Source organism: Stegostoma tigrinum, chromosome 26 (assembly GCF_030684315.1).
Source record: "Stegostoma tigrinum isolate sSteTig4 chromosome 26, sSteTig4.hap1, whole genome shotgun sequence".
In the NCBI taxonomy this organism is placed as follows: domain Eukaryota; kingdom Metazoa; phylum Chordata; class Chondrichthyes; order Orectolobiformes; family Stegostomatidae; genus Stegostoma; species Stegostoma tigrinum.
In genome coordinates, this window is record NC_081379.1 from 411821 (window position 1) to 424735 (window position 12915).

Sequence of the window (12915 nt, forward strand, 5' to 3'; positions counted from 1 at the left end):
TTACTTGATACGATGTTTAATGTGCTGCTATTTCTTCTTCTTTTTCTTTTCAGCTATATTAATGAATCACGTGCTCTGAGATTTCACAGACAGTCCTTGGATTATTTTTAATTCGTGGAAGGACTTTGCATAAAACAAGATGCTTATCAAGGAATACCACATCCCTCTTCCCATGAGTGTTGAGGAGTATCGTATTGCACAACTCTACATGATACAGGTGTGATTGACATCAGTTTAGAGATTATAAATAACTTAAAATTAGACAAGATGAATGATAATTTCACTGGTTCATTTTTGTTTAACTGCTCAGTGCTTCTGCTGATGGAATTGTTTTGGGTTCATAAAGCAGAATAATTGTTTATCACTGTTACAAGATCTGACATAGTGTTAGGTGTGTCTTGTACACAAATATGTTGTGACCGTTGAAGTATGATTTGAATTTGAATTGTATCTTCATGTGTGAAAAAATTCTGTGTAAGTCTTGCATAACAGTTGGGCATTAAAATTAGAAGTGACGTTTAAGCTGACTGAAGAAGCTAATATTGTTTTAAAATATTCTAAAACAGTCTAACAGTGAAGGTGTTGTTATGTTCGACAATGCTTTTTCAAGTGAAAGGACAAACAATTATATTGGGCTATGAGTAAGTTGGGATCCTATTTATACACAATGTATGTTACCAAAGCCATAAAGACTGTTTGTCCCAATGTAAATTATTTTTATTCTTTCTCATTAGACAGCATTACAAGATTTAAATTTTTGAATTTTTTTTGGGTCATTCTTGATATTTAATATATGACACAGCGTTCATTTTTGACTTCACTTTTTGCTTAAATTCCAATAAACCTGGACATAGATACCCTAAGCTTAATTTTATTCTTACCATGTTCTCATTGACTAGTACTTTGTTGATTTTCAGTGTCATTGCTCAAATGTCAATTATAGTTGCATAATATGGCTCTCTAGTCTTCAATTTGGACCTTTAGAAACAGCATATAGCCTCTGTATCTGCTCTGTAACATGGAATAGTGTATTACATAAGAGTAACTTTGTGCAGTGTTGGTGTTCAAAGTTCGGCATTTCAAACCTTTGCTGTGAGGATTTTCTAATTTGATGAAAGCAAGGCATTGGGCTATGGCCAGGATTCTGTCAGAACCATAAGGACTTATACTTTTTCATGGAATCGGGGGAGGCCGGTGTGGAGTGTGAGGAGATGCAGAATTTTTAAGGTTGTGCTTTCACAGTGAGCACTTATTGAATGTCTTCTCATGAACCCTATGCTGCAACTTACTTGCAGGATCTCGAGTAAAAATCTATGAAATCTGTCAAGATTGTGCTAACACTGCATCTGTCCAAACCTTAAACAACATGACATGTTCCTTTTTCTCTCCTCATAGGAACACCGTTTGTAGGAACAGAAGTAGACCATTTAGCTCCTTAAGCCTGCTATGCTATTCACTAAGGTCAAGGGTTGATCTAACTGTAGTCTGAGCTCCCACTTGCCTGACATGTCAAAAGTCTAGCTTGGCCTTGAATATATTGGGTGACCCAGCATCCACTGTTGTCTTCAGGAGAAAATTCAATGGACCAATGACCCTTGAAGATAAATTTCTCCTTGCTTTTGTCTTAAGAGGGAAACTGCCTCATCTTCAATTTTTTTTTTAAATTGTAATCTCCACACAAGAGAAAACTTTTCAGTATCAACCCTAAACAGTCCACTCAGGCTCTAAATGTTTCCTTTTCTTTTTGAATCCCTGCATTCTTCAAGAAACAGGCCAGAAACAGGTACCTCAACCCTCCGCACCACCCTATCCCTAAAGCCCTGTGTTTTCCATAGCTAATCAACCTAATCCTGTACGTCCCTGGATGCTATGGGACAATTTAGCATGACCCATCCATTTAAACTGCACGTCTTTGGACTGTAGGCAGAAACTGGAGCACCCAGAGGAAACCCATGCAAACGTGGGGAGAATGCAAACTCTGCACAAATAGTCCGACACAAAGTGGAATCAAACCCAGATCCCTGGCACTGTAATGCAGCCCAATAAGATTAATTGTAAGATTACTTCTTATTCTTCTAAACTCAAACGAGTAGAGGCCAAACTGCTTAAACTTTCTTCATAAAGTAAGTCCTTCATCCCAGGAAAGAGCCTTGTGAGCCTTCTTTTGAACTGCTTCTTACACAATTTTAACCTTAAAGCAGTCAGTTATCTGCTTTCTTAAAAAATCCTTTACTCAGCAAGTTGTAGAATTTTTAAAAAAACACTTACCTTGACGTGTACTTATTTTGTTTTTCATCTTATATTACTATATTTTGTTTGGGATTTTATGCCTGTACATCAGATATGTATAGAATTAGCAGACCTTAATTTTCAGCTTTGTTTTGGAATTAAGAAGTCTTGTTTCGCATGTTAATCTGAGATTTTTACTTTTCTCTTGAAGGAACTAAGGTAGGGAGAGTTAATAGAATGTGAGGCTGGATGAACACAGCAGGCCAAGCAGCATCTCAGGAGCACAAAAGCTGACGTTTCGGGCCTAGACCCTTCATCAGAGAGGGGGATGGGGAGAGGAAACTGGAATAAAGAGGGAGAGAGGGGGAGGCAGACCGAAGATGGAGAGTAAAGAAGATAGGTGGAGAGGGTGTAGGTGGGGAGGTAGGGAGGGGATAGGTCAGTCCAGGGAAGACGGACAGGTCAAGGAGGTGGGATGAGGTTAGTAGGTAGCTGGGGGTGCGGCTTGGGGTGGGAGGAAGGGATGGGTGAGAGGAAGAACCGGTTAGGGAGGCAGAGACAGGTTGGACTGGTTTTGGGATGCAGTGGGTGGGGGGGAAGAGCTGGGCTGGTTGTGTGGTGCAGTGGGGGGAGGGGATGAACTGGGCTGGTTTAGGGATGCAGTGGGGGAAGGGGAGATTTTGAAACTGGTGAAGTCCACAGACACCTCCGCTCAGTTCGCAACAAACAACTGCACCTCCCAGTCGCAAACCATTTCCACTCCCCCTCCCATTCTCTTGACGACATGTCCATCATGGGCCTCCTGCACTGCCACAATGATGCTACCCGAAGGTTGCAGGAACAGCAACTCATATTCCGCCTGGGAACCCTGCAGCCATATGGTATCAATGTGGACTTCACCAGTTTCAAAATCTCCCCTTCCCCCACTGCATCCCTAAACCAGCCCAGTTCATCCCCTCCCCCCACTGCACCACACAACCAGCCCAGTTCTTCCCCCCCACCCACTGCATCCCAAAACCAGTCCAACCTGTCTCTGCCTCCCTAACCGGTTCTTCCTCTCACCCATCCCTTCCTCCCACCCCAAGCCGCACCCCCAGCTACCTACTAACCTCATCCCACCTCCTTGACCTGTCCGTCTTCCCTGGACTGACCTATCCCCTCCCTACCTCCCCACCTACACCCTCTCCACCTATCTTCTTTACTCTCCATCTTCGGTCCGCCTCCCCCTCTCTCCCTATTTATTCCAGTTCCCTCCCCCCATCCCCCTCTCTGATGAAGGGTCTAGGCCCGAAACGTCAGCTTTTGTGCTCCTGAGATGCTGCTTGGCCTGCTGTGTTCATCCAGCCTCACATTTTATTATCTTGGAATCTCCAGCATCTGCAGTTCCCATTATCTCTGATACTAGGGAGAGTTAATGTTTGATTTAACTAAAAATGGGGGCAAGGAGGTAGAAGGAATGAGAAGAAGGATGAAAATATGAACAGAAGCAGTAGCCATGATCTTAACGAAGTAAACTTGTCAGCATTTATCAATTAAATTAAATTCTGATAAAAGGGCAGAATAATATGTTTTTGCAAAAGATGTGATTTGAAATATTGTATCAGGGATAATTTTGCATATACATTATTAAGAGCTTTTATAAGTAGGGTTCCTGCCTTTAAAATTGTAACAGCTTTACATACTGGAACACTTACAGCCCTCACTAAATGATTTCAGCAAACCTCACTGGTATTATTGAATTCTCTGGATGAACACAGCAGGCCAAGCAGCATCTCAGGAGCACAAAAGCTGACGTTTCGGGCCTAGACCCTTCATCAGAGAGGGGGATGGGGAGAGGGAACTGAAATAAATAGGGAGAGAGGGGGAGGCGGACCGAAGGTGGAGAGAGTGTAGGTGGGGAGGTAGGGAGGGGATAGGTCAGTCCAGGGAAGACGGACAGGTCAAGGAGGTGGGATGAGGTTAGTTGGTAGCTGGGGGTGCGGCTTGGGGTGGGAGGAAGGGATGGGTGAGAGGAAGAACCGGTTAGGGAGGCAGAGACAGGTTGGACTGGTTTTGGGATGCAGTGGGTGGGGGGGGAAGAGCTGGGCTGGTTGTGTGGTGCAGTGGGGGGAGGGGACGAACTGGGCTGGTTTAGGGATGCAGTAGGGGAAGGGGAGATTTTGAAACTGGTGAAGTCCACATTGATACCATATGGCTGCAGGGTTCCCAGGCGGAATATGAGTTGCTGTTCCTGCAACCTTCGGGTGGCATCATTGTGGCAGTGCAGGAGGCCCATGATGGACATGTCGTCAAGAGAATGGGAGGGGGAGTGGAAATGGTTTGCGACTGGGAGGTGCAACTCATATTCCGCCTGGGAACCCTGCAGCCATATGGTATCAATGTGGACTTCACCAGTTTCAAAATCTCCCCTTCCCCTACTGCATCCCTAAACCAGCCCAGTTCGTCCCCTCCCCCCACTGCACCACACAACCAGCCCAGCTCTTCCCCCCCACCCACTGCATCCCAAAACCAGTCCAACCTGTCTCTGCCTCCCTAACCGGTTCTTCCTCTCACCCATCCCTTCCTCCCACCCCAAGCCGCACCCCCAGCTACCTACTAACCTCATCCCACCTCCTTGACCTGTCCGTCTTCCCTGGACTGACCTATCCCCTCCCTACCTCCCACCTACACTCTCTCCACCTATCTTCTTTACTCTCCATCTTCGGTCCGCCTCCCCCTCTCTCCCTATTTATTCCAGTTTCCTCTCCCCATCCCCCTCTCTGATGAAGGGTCTAGGCCCGAAACGTCAGCTTTTGTGCTCCTGAGATGCTGCTTGGCCTGCTGTGTTCATCCAGCCTCACATTTTATTATCTTGGAATTCTCCAGCATCTGCAGTTCCCATTATCTCTTATTGAATTCTCTGTTTGTTTCAAGCATAAAATATTTGGTTATATCCTCTGAAGCAAAGCCTTGAGAAGCGAAACAGACTTCAACATTGCAAATGTTTTAAAATAGTAGTGAGTAGGGCCTGTCTTCATTGCATTCATGGTAACGTGATTGTTTAAAAAGTTAAGATTTTGGATGCACTGGTGTCGTCTTCCAAAATTCTCTGGATTCAAGAACAGTCCCTGAAATTGGGTAGCAAATATAATCTCACTATTTAAAAAGGCAGGGAGAGTTAGAAACAGAATTATGGCCCAGTTAGCCTAATATCAGTGATCAGGAAAATGTTAGAATTTTATTATAAAATACATGGCAAAAGAACATTTGGAAAGCATCAACGGGATTGAACAAAGCCGCGTGGATTCAGAAAGACAAATCTACTAGAGTTTTTTGAGGAAGTATCTAGTAGAATAGATAAGGGATGTGGATGTGGATTTTCAAGAGGCTTTTGAAAGGTCCGATGTAAGAAGTTAGTGGGCAAAATTAAAGTACATTGGATATGGTAATAGATTGGCATACATTGAGAATTAGTTGATGGAATGGAAATACAAAGTGAGAATGTTTGGGTCTTTTTCCATGTAGCATGTGACAAAGTAGGGTATCATAAGGGTCAGTGCTTGGGCCCCAGCTGTTCATGATATATATAAATAACCTGGATGAGTGAATCAAATGCAACGTTTCCAAATTTGCTGATGTCACAAAACATGGTGTGACTGTGATAGGTAATGAGGATACAAGGCAGTTTCAAGGCAATTTAGACAGGTTGAGTGAGTGGGTAAACATGGCAGATGCAGTACAAGCTGGCTCGAAGTGACGTTATGCACTTGGTTGTGAAAAACTGAAAAGAAGAATATAATTTAAATGGTGATATGTTGGTAAATGTGGATGTACAACGCAATCTGGGTGCCTTTATGCACCAGTCAATTAAAGTAGGCAGTCAGGTGCAGCAAAAAATCAAGAAGGCAAATGGTAAATCGGCCTTCATTACGAGAGAATTTGCACTCAGAATTAGTAATCTCACTTCAGTTCTACAAAGCCTTGATGAGACCACACCTAAAGTATTGTATGCAGTTTTGGTCTCCCTGCCTCAAAAAGGATGTCCTTGCACTAGAAGGAGTATAGCAGAGGGTTACTAGACTGATAACAGGAATAGCAGGACTACTTTGTAAGGAGAAATTGGTTCAACCGGGCCTACACTCACTAGAGTTTTAGGAGGATGTGATGGGATCTGATTGAACAGAGCTGGACAGACTCGATGCAGAAAGGATGTTTTCCTTGCTTATGTAGTCTAGAACTAGGGGATACAGCGAAGACCATTTAAGGCTGAGAAGAGGAAACATTTCTTCTGAGGATAACGAACCCGTAGAATTCTCTATCACCAAAGACTGTTGGGAGAAAGCAAGAAAATGGCTTTTAGAGGATCAGCCAAGATTATATTGAAAGGTGGAGCAGGCTCAAAGGGCCGAATAACCTACTCCTCCTTTATTTATATGAAATTAATTCCTGTTAACTGTTCTAAAATTGCAGTTAACTGAAGCTGTTTTATTGTGATTTTTATTAAACTGAAATTCAATTGAATGTTTTCTTATTATTAATTATCCAATGTTATAATGGTTATCTTGAAAATAAGAATTATAAACTTGTAGTTCGATAGAGTGATGCTGATGACATTTGTAAACATGCGTAAGACTTTCAAATTATGCTCATTCGTTTGTGGCCAGATGCCTTCTGATCTGTTCAGTATATACTGACTGATAATTTGAGGGAAGGCACATTTGCTTCCATTCCTTGTAATATAGACTGTATGGTGCATATGATAATCATTGACAAAAACTAGATCTCAGACCCAGACATGACTGAATGATGGTAACAGAATTTAAAATGAAATAGCCAAAGATACTGAGGTGCAGCGCATACTGAGTTGCTTCTGCTGGTGCAAAGCAGACGTTTAAATCTTTGACACTCTGAAGGAAAATGAATCTCGATCTTTTTTGCTTACATATTGCTTGAACTCAGTTTTATTTTGAAGATTTACTTCTGTTAGTCAAGTTGTGCGACTGTGAAATCCCTATAGTATGTAGGAAACGGCAGAGAAACTCCTAAAAGAACAGGATGTGTGAACAAAACATAGGATAACATTTTCTCTACCTAAAGGGACTTTTTGCTGACTGTATGTAGCTCGTAACATTTAATAAAAATTGTTGACTTGTCAAAATAACTCTGTTTTTGTCACTTTGCTGCATCTAAAAGAGGATTTACATTTAAACTTAAAAGAAGCCTGTAACCCCTCAAAATGCTGTCAATCCTGAGATTAGCCAAAAGAACCTGGCATGGAGTGTAAGTGATTCCCATCCTTCGTTTTTTGAATGTCGAAGACTGAGGTAAATATTAATTGACAGTTCCAATTCAGATTTCAGGATGCCAAATTTTGGCCATTTCTATCTAGATATTAGTGTGTTTCTAAAAATGCATATTAATGGTGTTATTGTTTATTGAAGTTTGAAGGCTGTCATTAGTACATGGAATGCTTTCCATCTTGGGTTGTCAGAATGAATGCAAAATGCTTCCAGATCAGTTAGTGTGATCCTGTAAATACAACTGAGGTAGTATGGGCTGAGGTTAGAAACAGGAAAGGAGAGGGCACCCTGTTGGGAGTTTTCTATAGGCCTCCGAATAGTTCCAGAGAAGTAGAGGAAAGGATAGCAAAGATGATTCTCGATAGGAGTGAGAGAGACAGGGTAGTTGTCATGGGGGACTACAACTTTCCAGATATTGACTGGGAACACTATAGTAAAGAATTAGCTTTTATTAATAGACGGATCGAGTTCCGGAACCAAGAGGTTATGCTGCGGCTGTACAAAACTCTGGTGCGGCCGCACGTGGAGTGTTGCGTACAGTTCTGGTCACCGCATTATAAGAAGGATGTGGAAGCTTTGGAAAGGGTGCAGAGGAGATTTACTAGGATGTTGCCTGGTATGGAGGGAAGGTCTTACGAGGAAAGGCTGAGGGACTTGAGGCTGTTTTCATTAGAGAGAAGAAGGTTGAAAGGTGACTTAATTGAAACATATAAAATAATCAGAGGGTTAGATAGGGTGGATAGGTAGAGCCTCTTTCCTAGGATGGTGATGGCGAGCATGAGGGGGCACAGCTTTAAATTGAGGGGTGAAAGATATAGGACAGATGTCAGAGGTAGTTTCTTTACTCAGAGAGTAGTAAGGGAATGGAACGCTTTGCCTGCAACGGTAGTAGATTTGCCAACTTTAGGTACATTTAAGTCGTCATTGGATAAGCATATGGAGGTACATGGAATAGTGTAGGTTAGATGGGCTTGAGATCGGTATGACAGGTCGGCACAACATCGAGGGCTGAAGGGCCTGTACTGTGCTGTAATATTCTATGTCTAGGTCTGGCAAAGTCTGTGGAGAGAGAAACGGAGTCAGTGTTTCACGTCTGATATGACTGTTCTTCAAGAAAGATCATATTGTACTTGAAGTGTTAACTCAATTTCTCTCTTCACGGATGTTGCCAGACCTGTCATGTTTCCCTGGCGTTTTCAGTTCATATTTCAGAATTTCAGCATCTGCAGTATTTTGCTATTATTTAAGTGCCAAGCAAAATCTGTTGTGCTCTTCTCAACTTCAGAAAATCACTCCTTACTGTACCAAAGCCACACTTGTGTTTTTCCTACAGCTGTTTTGTTACCCCTTTGAATAAGTTATCTGTGCCTGACTCTGAGGTATTCCAAAACTTATTTTTTTTGTAGGATCCATACAGCAGACACTGGAGAATATCATGTGTTCCATCTGAGCTGAATTTAAAGCCAGGTTTCACTGACTGCCACAGCATCACCCCCTTCCCTGTGTTGGTTGCTACTTGAAGCCAGTGCTGAATGATTGTATTTGTAGGTGCTGTGAAATCATGTAATCAAAGGTAAATGTTGAGCAGTGGGATGTCATTGGTGTCCTGAGAGTGGGCTGAGTTGATGATTCACAAATAATGTATTTATAATTGAGTCTAATAATTGGATCACATGACTCTTGGTTGTGGGGTAGGTAATTAAAATATTGATGTCATTCTTGATGACATTAGTTCAAAAAAATGACATCTCTTTCTTGGCTTCTAAGATGGAATGGTGGCTCAGTGGTTAGCACTGCTGCCTGAGTGCACCAGGGGCTTGGGTTCAGTTATGTGCGGCACAGTCGCTCGTTGGTTAAAACTGCTACCTCACCACGCCAGGAACCCGGGTTTGATTCCACCTCAGATGACTGTGTGGAGTTTGCACATTCTCCCCTTGTCTGCGTAGGTTTCCTTTGGGTACTCTGATTTCCTCCCACAGTCCAAAGATATGCAGGTTAGGTGGATTGGCTATGCTAAATTTGCCCATATTGTCCAGGGATGTGCAGGTTTGGTGGATTGATCATGGGAAATGCAGGGTAACAGGGATAGTATGGAGTTGGGCCTGGATGGGATGCTGTTTGGAGGGTCAGTGTGGATGTGATGGGCCAAATGGTCTGTTTCCACACTGTAAGGATTCTGTGATTCTGGATGTAGCTGGATGTTAACTGCTTTGTGTATAGTTTAACTGTTGATCTTTCTCAATATTTTATCTGTCGGTCTGGGAGAATCTCTGCCTGTTCACATTCCTTTTTAAAGGATGAGGTGAATTTTGGATTTGGGCTTGGAGCATTGAAATTTATAAGTCCCGGACACGAATTAATCGTATGTAGCTTGACATGGGCACGACTTGACTCATCAAGTCTGTCCTGGCTCATTTGAAGAACAGTCCAGTTAGTCCACTCCCCTTTCTTTCTCCATATCCCTGCATGCTTTTCTTATTCGAATACTCAACCAATTCAAAACAAAAATGTTACATTTATGCATTGCTCATCCTGTAAACGCCCTCCTAATTAATCTAAAGAGAGAGTGGACTCTGTGTAGAAAATATAGGATCTGAAGTGAGAAGCACAAAAGCAGTTAAAAGCATAGATTTTCATGAGTCTTTGAAAACTGGATGAGTTGGGAGACAAAATTTGAAATAATTTCATAGGACAAGGTGTTCTTTTTGTCTCAACAAACAGATAAAATCATTCAAAGAGCAAACATGTAAAATCCTGGAGAATCTCAGCAGGTCTGATAGCATCTGTGAAGAGACAGAGTTAACATTTCAAGTCCAACACGATTCTTCTTCAGAACTCCTCTTGCAAGAAATAAGGTTTGAGGAGGTGTAGCCAGGTAATTGTGGGAGCTGATGGCTTTGTGATGGATATTGATGGACAGTCTATCCCAGAAATGGAAACAGAGAAGTTAAGGAAGGGGAGAGAAGAGCATAAATGGGCCTGCTGAAAGTGAGCAAAGCATGGAAACTGGAAGCAAACATGATTTTTGTTTTTCAATTCTGATCGAGGGCTGGAATCAGCACAATTATGTCATCAATGTGTTTTGGAAACAGTTGTGGGTGGAGGCCAGAATAGGACTGGAACAAGAAATGTTCCACATTCCCCACAAAGAGGCACACATGGCTGGGACCAATATGGCCGCTCCCAGCTACACCTTTGGCTTGGAAAAAGTGAGATAGCTAAAGGAGAAATTGTTCAAAATGAAAATGATCTCAGGATGCAAAGGTAGATGGTATTTGAAGGAGACTATACAGACCTCTTTTTTTCAAGGATGAAACAGAGATCCTTCAGACCAGTCTGATGTGAAATGGATGTGTAGAGGGATGACACTCTCACATTGTAGGAGCAGAAAACTAGAAATTATGGAAATGATGTGAAGTGTCAGAAGAATCATGAATCGCTTCACCTGGCGAAGGTGCAGCACTCCGAAAGCCTGTGATTTCAAATAAACCTGTTGGATTATAAACCTGGAATCATGTGACTTTTGACTTTGTCCACCTCAGTCCAATACCGACATCTCCACATCATTATTCAAACGGAGAGAGTTTCCAAAAGAAAATAGATAGATCTGGATATTCTAGTGCAGAAACAGAAAACGTCGGCATGGGAGTGCAGCAAATAATTAAGAAGGCAGATTGAAAATTTAATTTTTATGAAGGATAGGTCAGTGGGGATGCAGTTGGGCGATTGAGCTGTAAGCTCCAGAGGTGGAATATGAGATGTTGCTCCTTCAGTTTGCATGTGGTGTCATTATGACACTGGAGGAGGCCCAGGATATGGACGTGTCATCCAGGGAGTGGGATAGGGAGTTAAAATGGTTGGCACAACGCATACTGGAGGAACAACACCTCCTTGTTCTGCCTCGGTGGCTTTACAGCCTGATGGACTCAACAAAGAATTGTTGTCCTGTCCCTGAGCTCCCCTCATGTCCAACTTACCCTGTGATCCCTGCCTCCTTGACCTGACACAACCTGTCCATCTCCTTCCCCACCTATCTGCTCCACCCCTCCCACTGACCAATCCCTACTACCCCTACCTAACATCATCATACCTACCGTATCCCAGCCCCACCCCACCCCGATTTACTTCCCAGCTCCCTTCCCCCTCCCCAGTCTTGAAGAAGGGTCCTAACCCAAAATGTTGACATTCCTACTCCTCCGAAGCTGTCTGACCTGCTGTGTTCCTGCAGCTGCACACTGTATTGACTCTGACTCCAGTATCTGCAGTTCTTGCTATCTCCAATTAGAATTTTAATTCGCCCAATTTGGAATCCGTGCAAAGGTTGGAAATGACATGGGTGAACAGGACTTGGATGAGATTTAAGTTAATGACTTTATAGAATGTGGTGTACAGGCACAGGAGTAGGCTGATTCAGCCTTTCGAGCCTGTTCCACCATTCATTAAGTTCATGGCTGATCTGTGGCCTAACTCCATAGACCTGCCTTTGGCCCTTATCCCTTAACACCTCTGTTTAAAAAAATTAATCCCTTAGATTTAAAGCTAACAACTGATTGGGCACCACTGCTGTTTATGGAAGAAAGTTTCAAACACCTCCAACCTATATGTGCAGAAGTGCTTCCTAACATTTCTCCTGAGTAGTGTGGCCCTAATTCTTTGACTATGCCCCCTAGTTCTAGAATTCCCAAACAATGGAAGTAGTTTATTTTTATATACCATGATTTTTTTTCCTGTTAATATCTTGCAGACTTCAATCAGATCAGCCCTTAACCTTCTAAAGTTTAGAGAAGACAGGCCAAATTTATGCTAAAAAATATCTCCTCGTAACTCAGTCGCTGAAGTCCAGGCATCATTCTTGTAAACATTATATTGAATTCCCTTCAAGGCCAGTACATCCTTCCTAAGATGTGGTGTCATATCTGCTGACAGTACTCCAAGTCGGGTTTAACCAGGATATTGCAAAACTGCAGCATCACTTCTACATCTTTATACTCCAGTCCTCAAGACATAAAGGCCAGCCTTTATTTATGATTGGCTTCTTGATTATTTTCTGAACATGTTCGTGACATTTTAAAGGTTCATAGCTCATGAACCCTCAAGCTTGTTTGGATATCCACTGTATTTCATACCTCCAAAAAGTGTCTCGATCTATCCTCTTTCCGTCCTAAATAGATAATCTCACTTGCTTATGTTTAACTGATCTGTCACAGTTTTGCTGATTCACTTTATTCTACCAATATTCCATCGTGATTTTATGTTGTCATCTACATAGGTAGATAAGACACAACCCAGGCATGTGTTGAAAAAGCAAATATAGAAAAGACAACCTTTAAATCAAAGCGAGTTTCTCTTCTATAATTGAAGTGCCCTTTTGTCATTTGAATGTGAAGAAGTACAATTGTAGGTCAAG

At 42.4% G+C, this 12915-nt stretch overlaps 1 protein-coding gene across 11 annotated transcripts in view; it reads left to right on the forward strand.

Annotated features, from left to right (window-relative positions):
* The window catches only part of LOC125464019 (membrane-associated phosphatidylinositol transfer protein 2), a 427235-nt gene that overhangs the window by 252511 nt on the left and 161809 nt on the right, over positions 1-12915 (forward strand). For all 11 annotated transcript variants that reach the window (XM_059654853.1, XM_059654859.1, XM_059654857.1 and 8 more), the window contains one exon: positions 54-217. In XM_059654853.1, the coding sequence (XP_059510836.1) occupies positions 140-217 (78 nt within the window). In that variant the 5' untranslated portion in view covers positions 54-139. The remainder of the gene's footprint in view (positions 1-53; positions 218-12915) is intronic.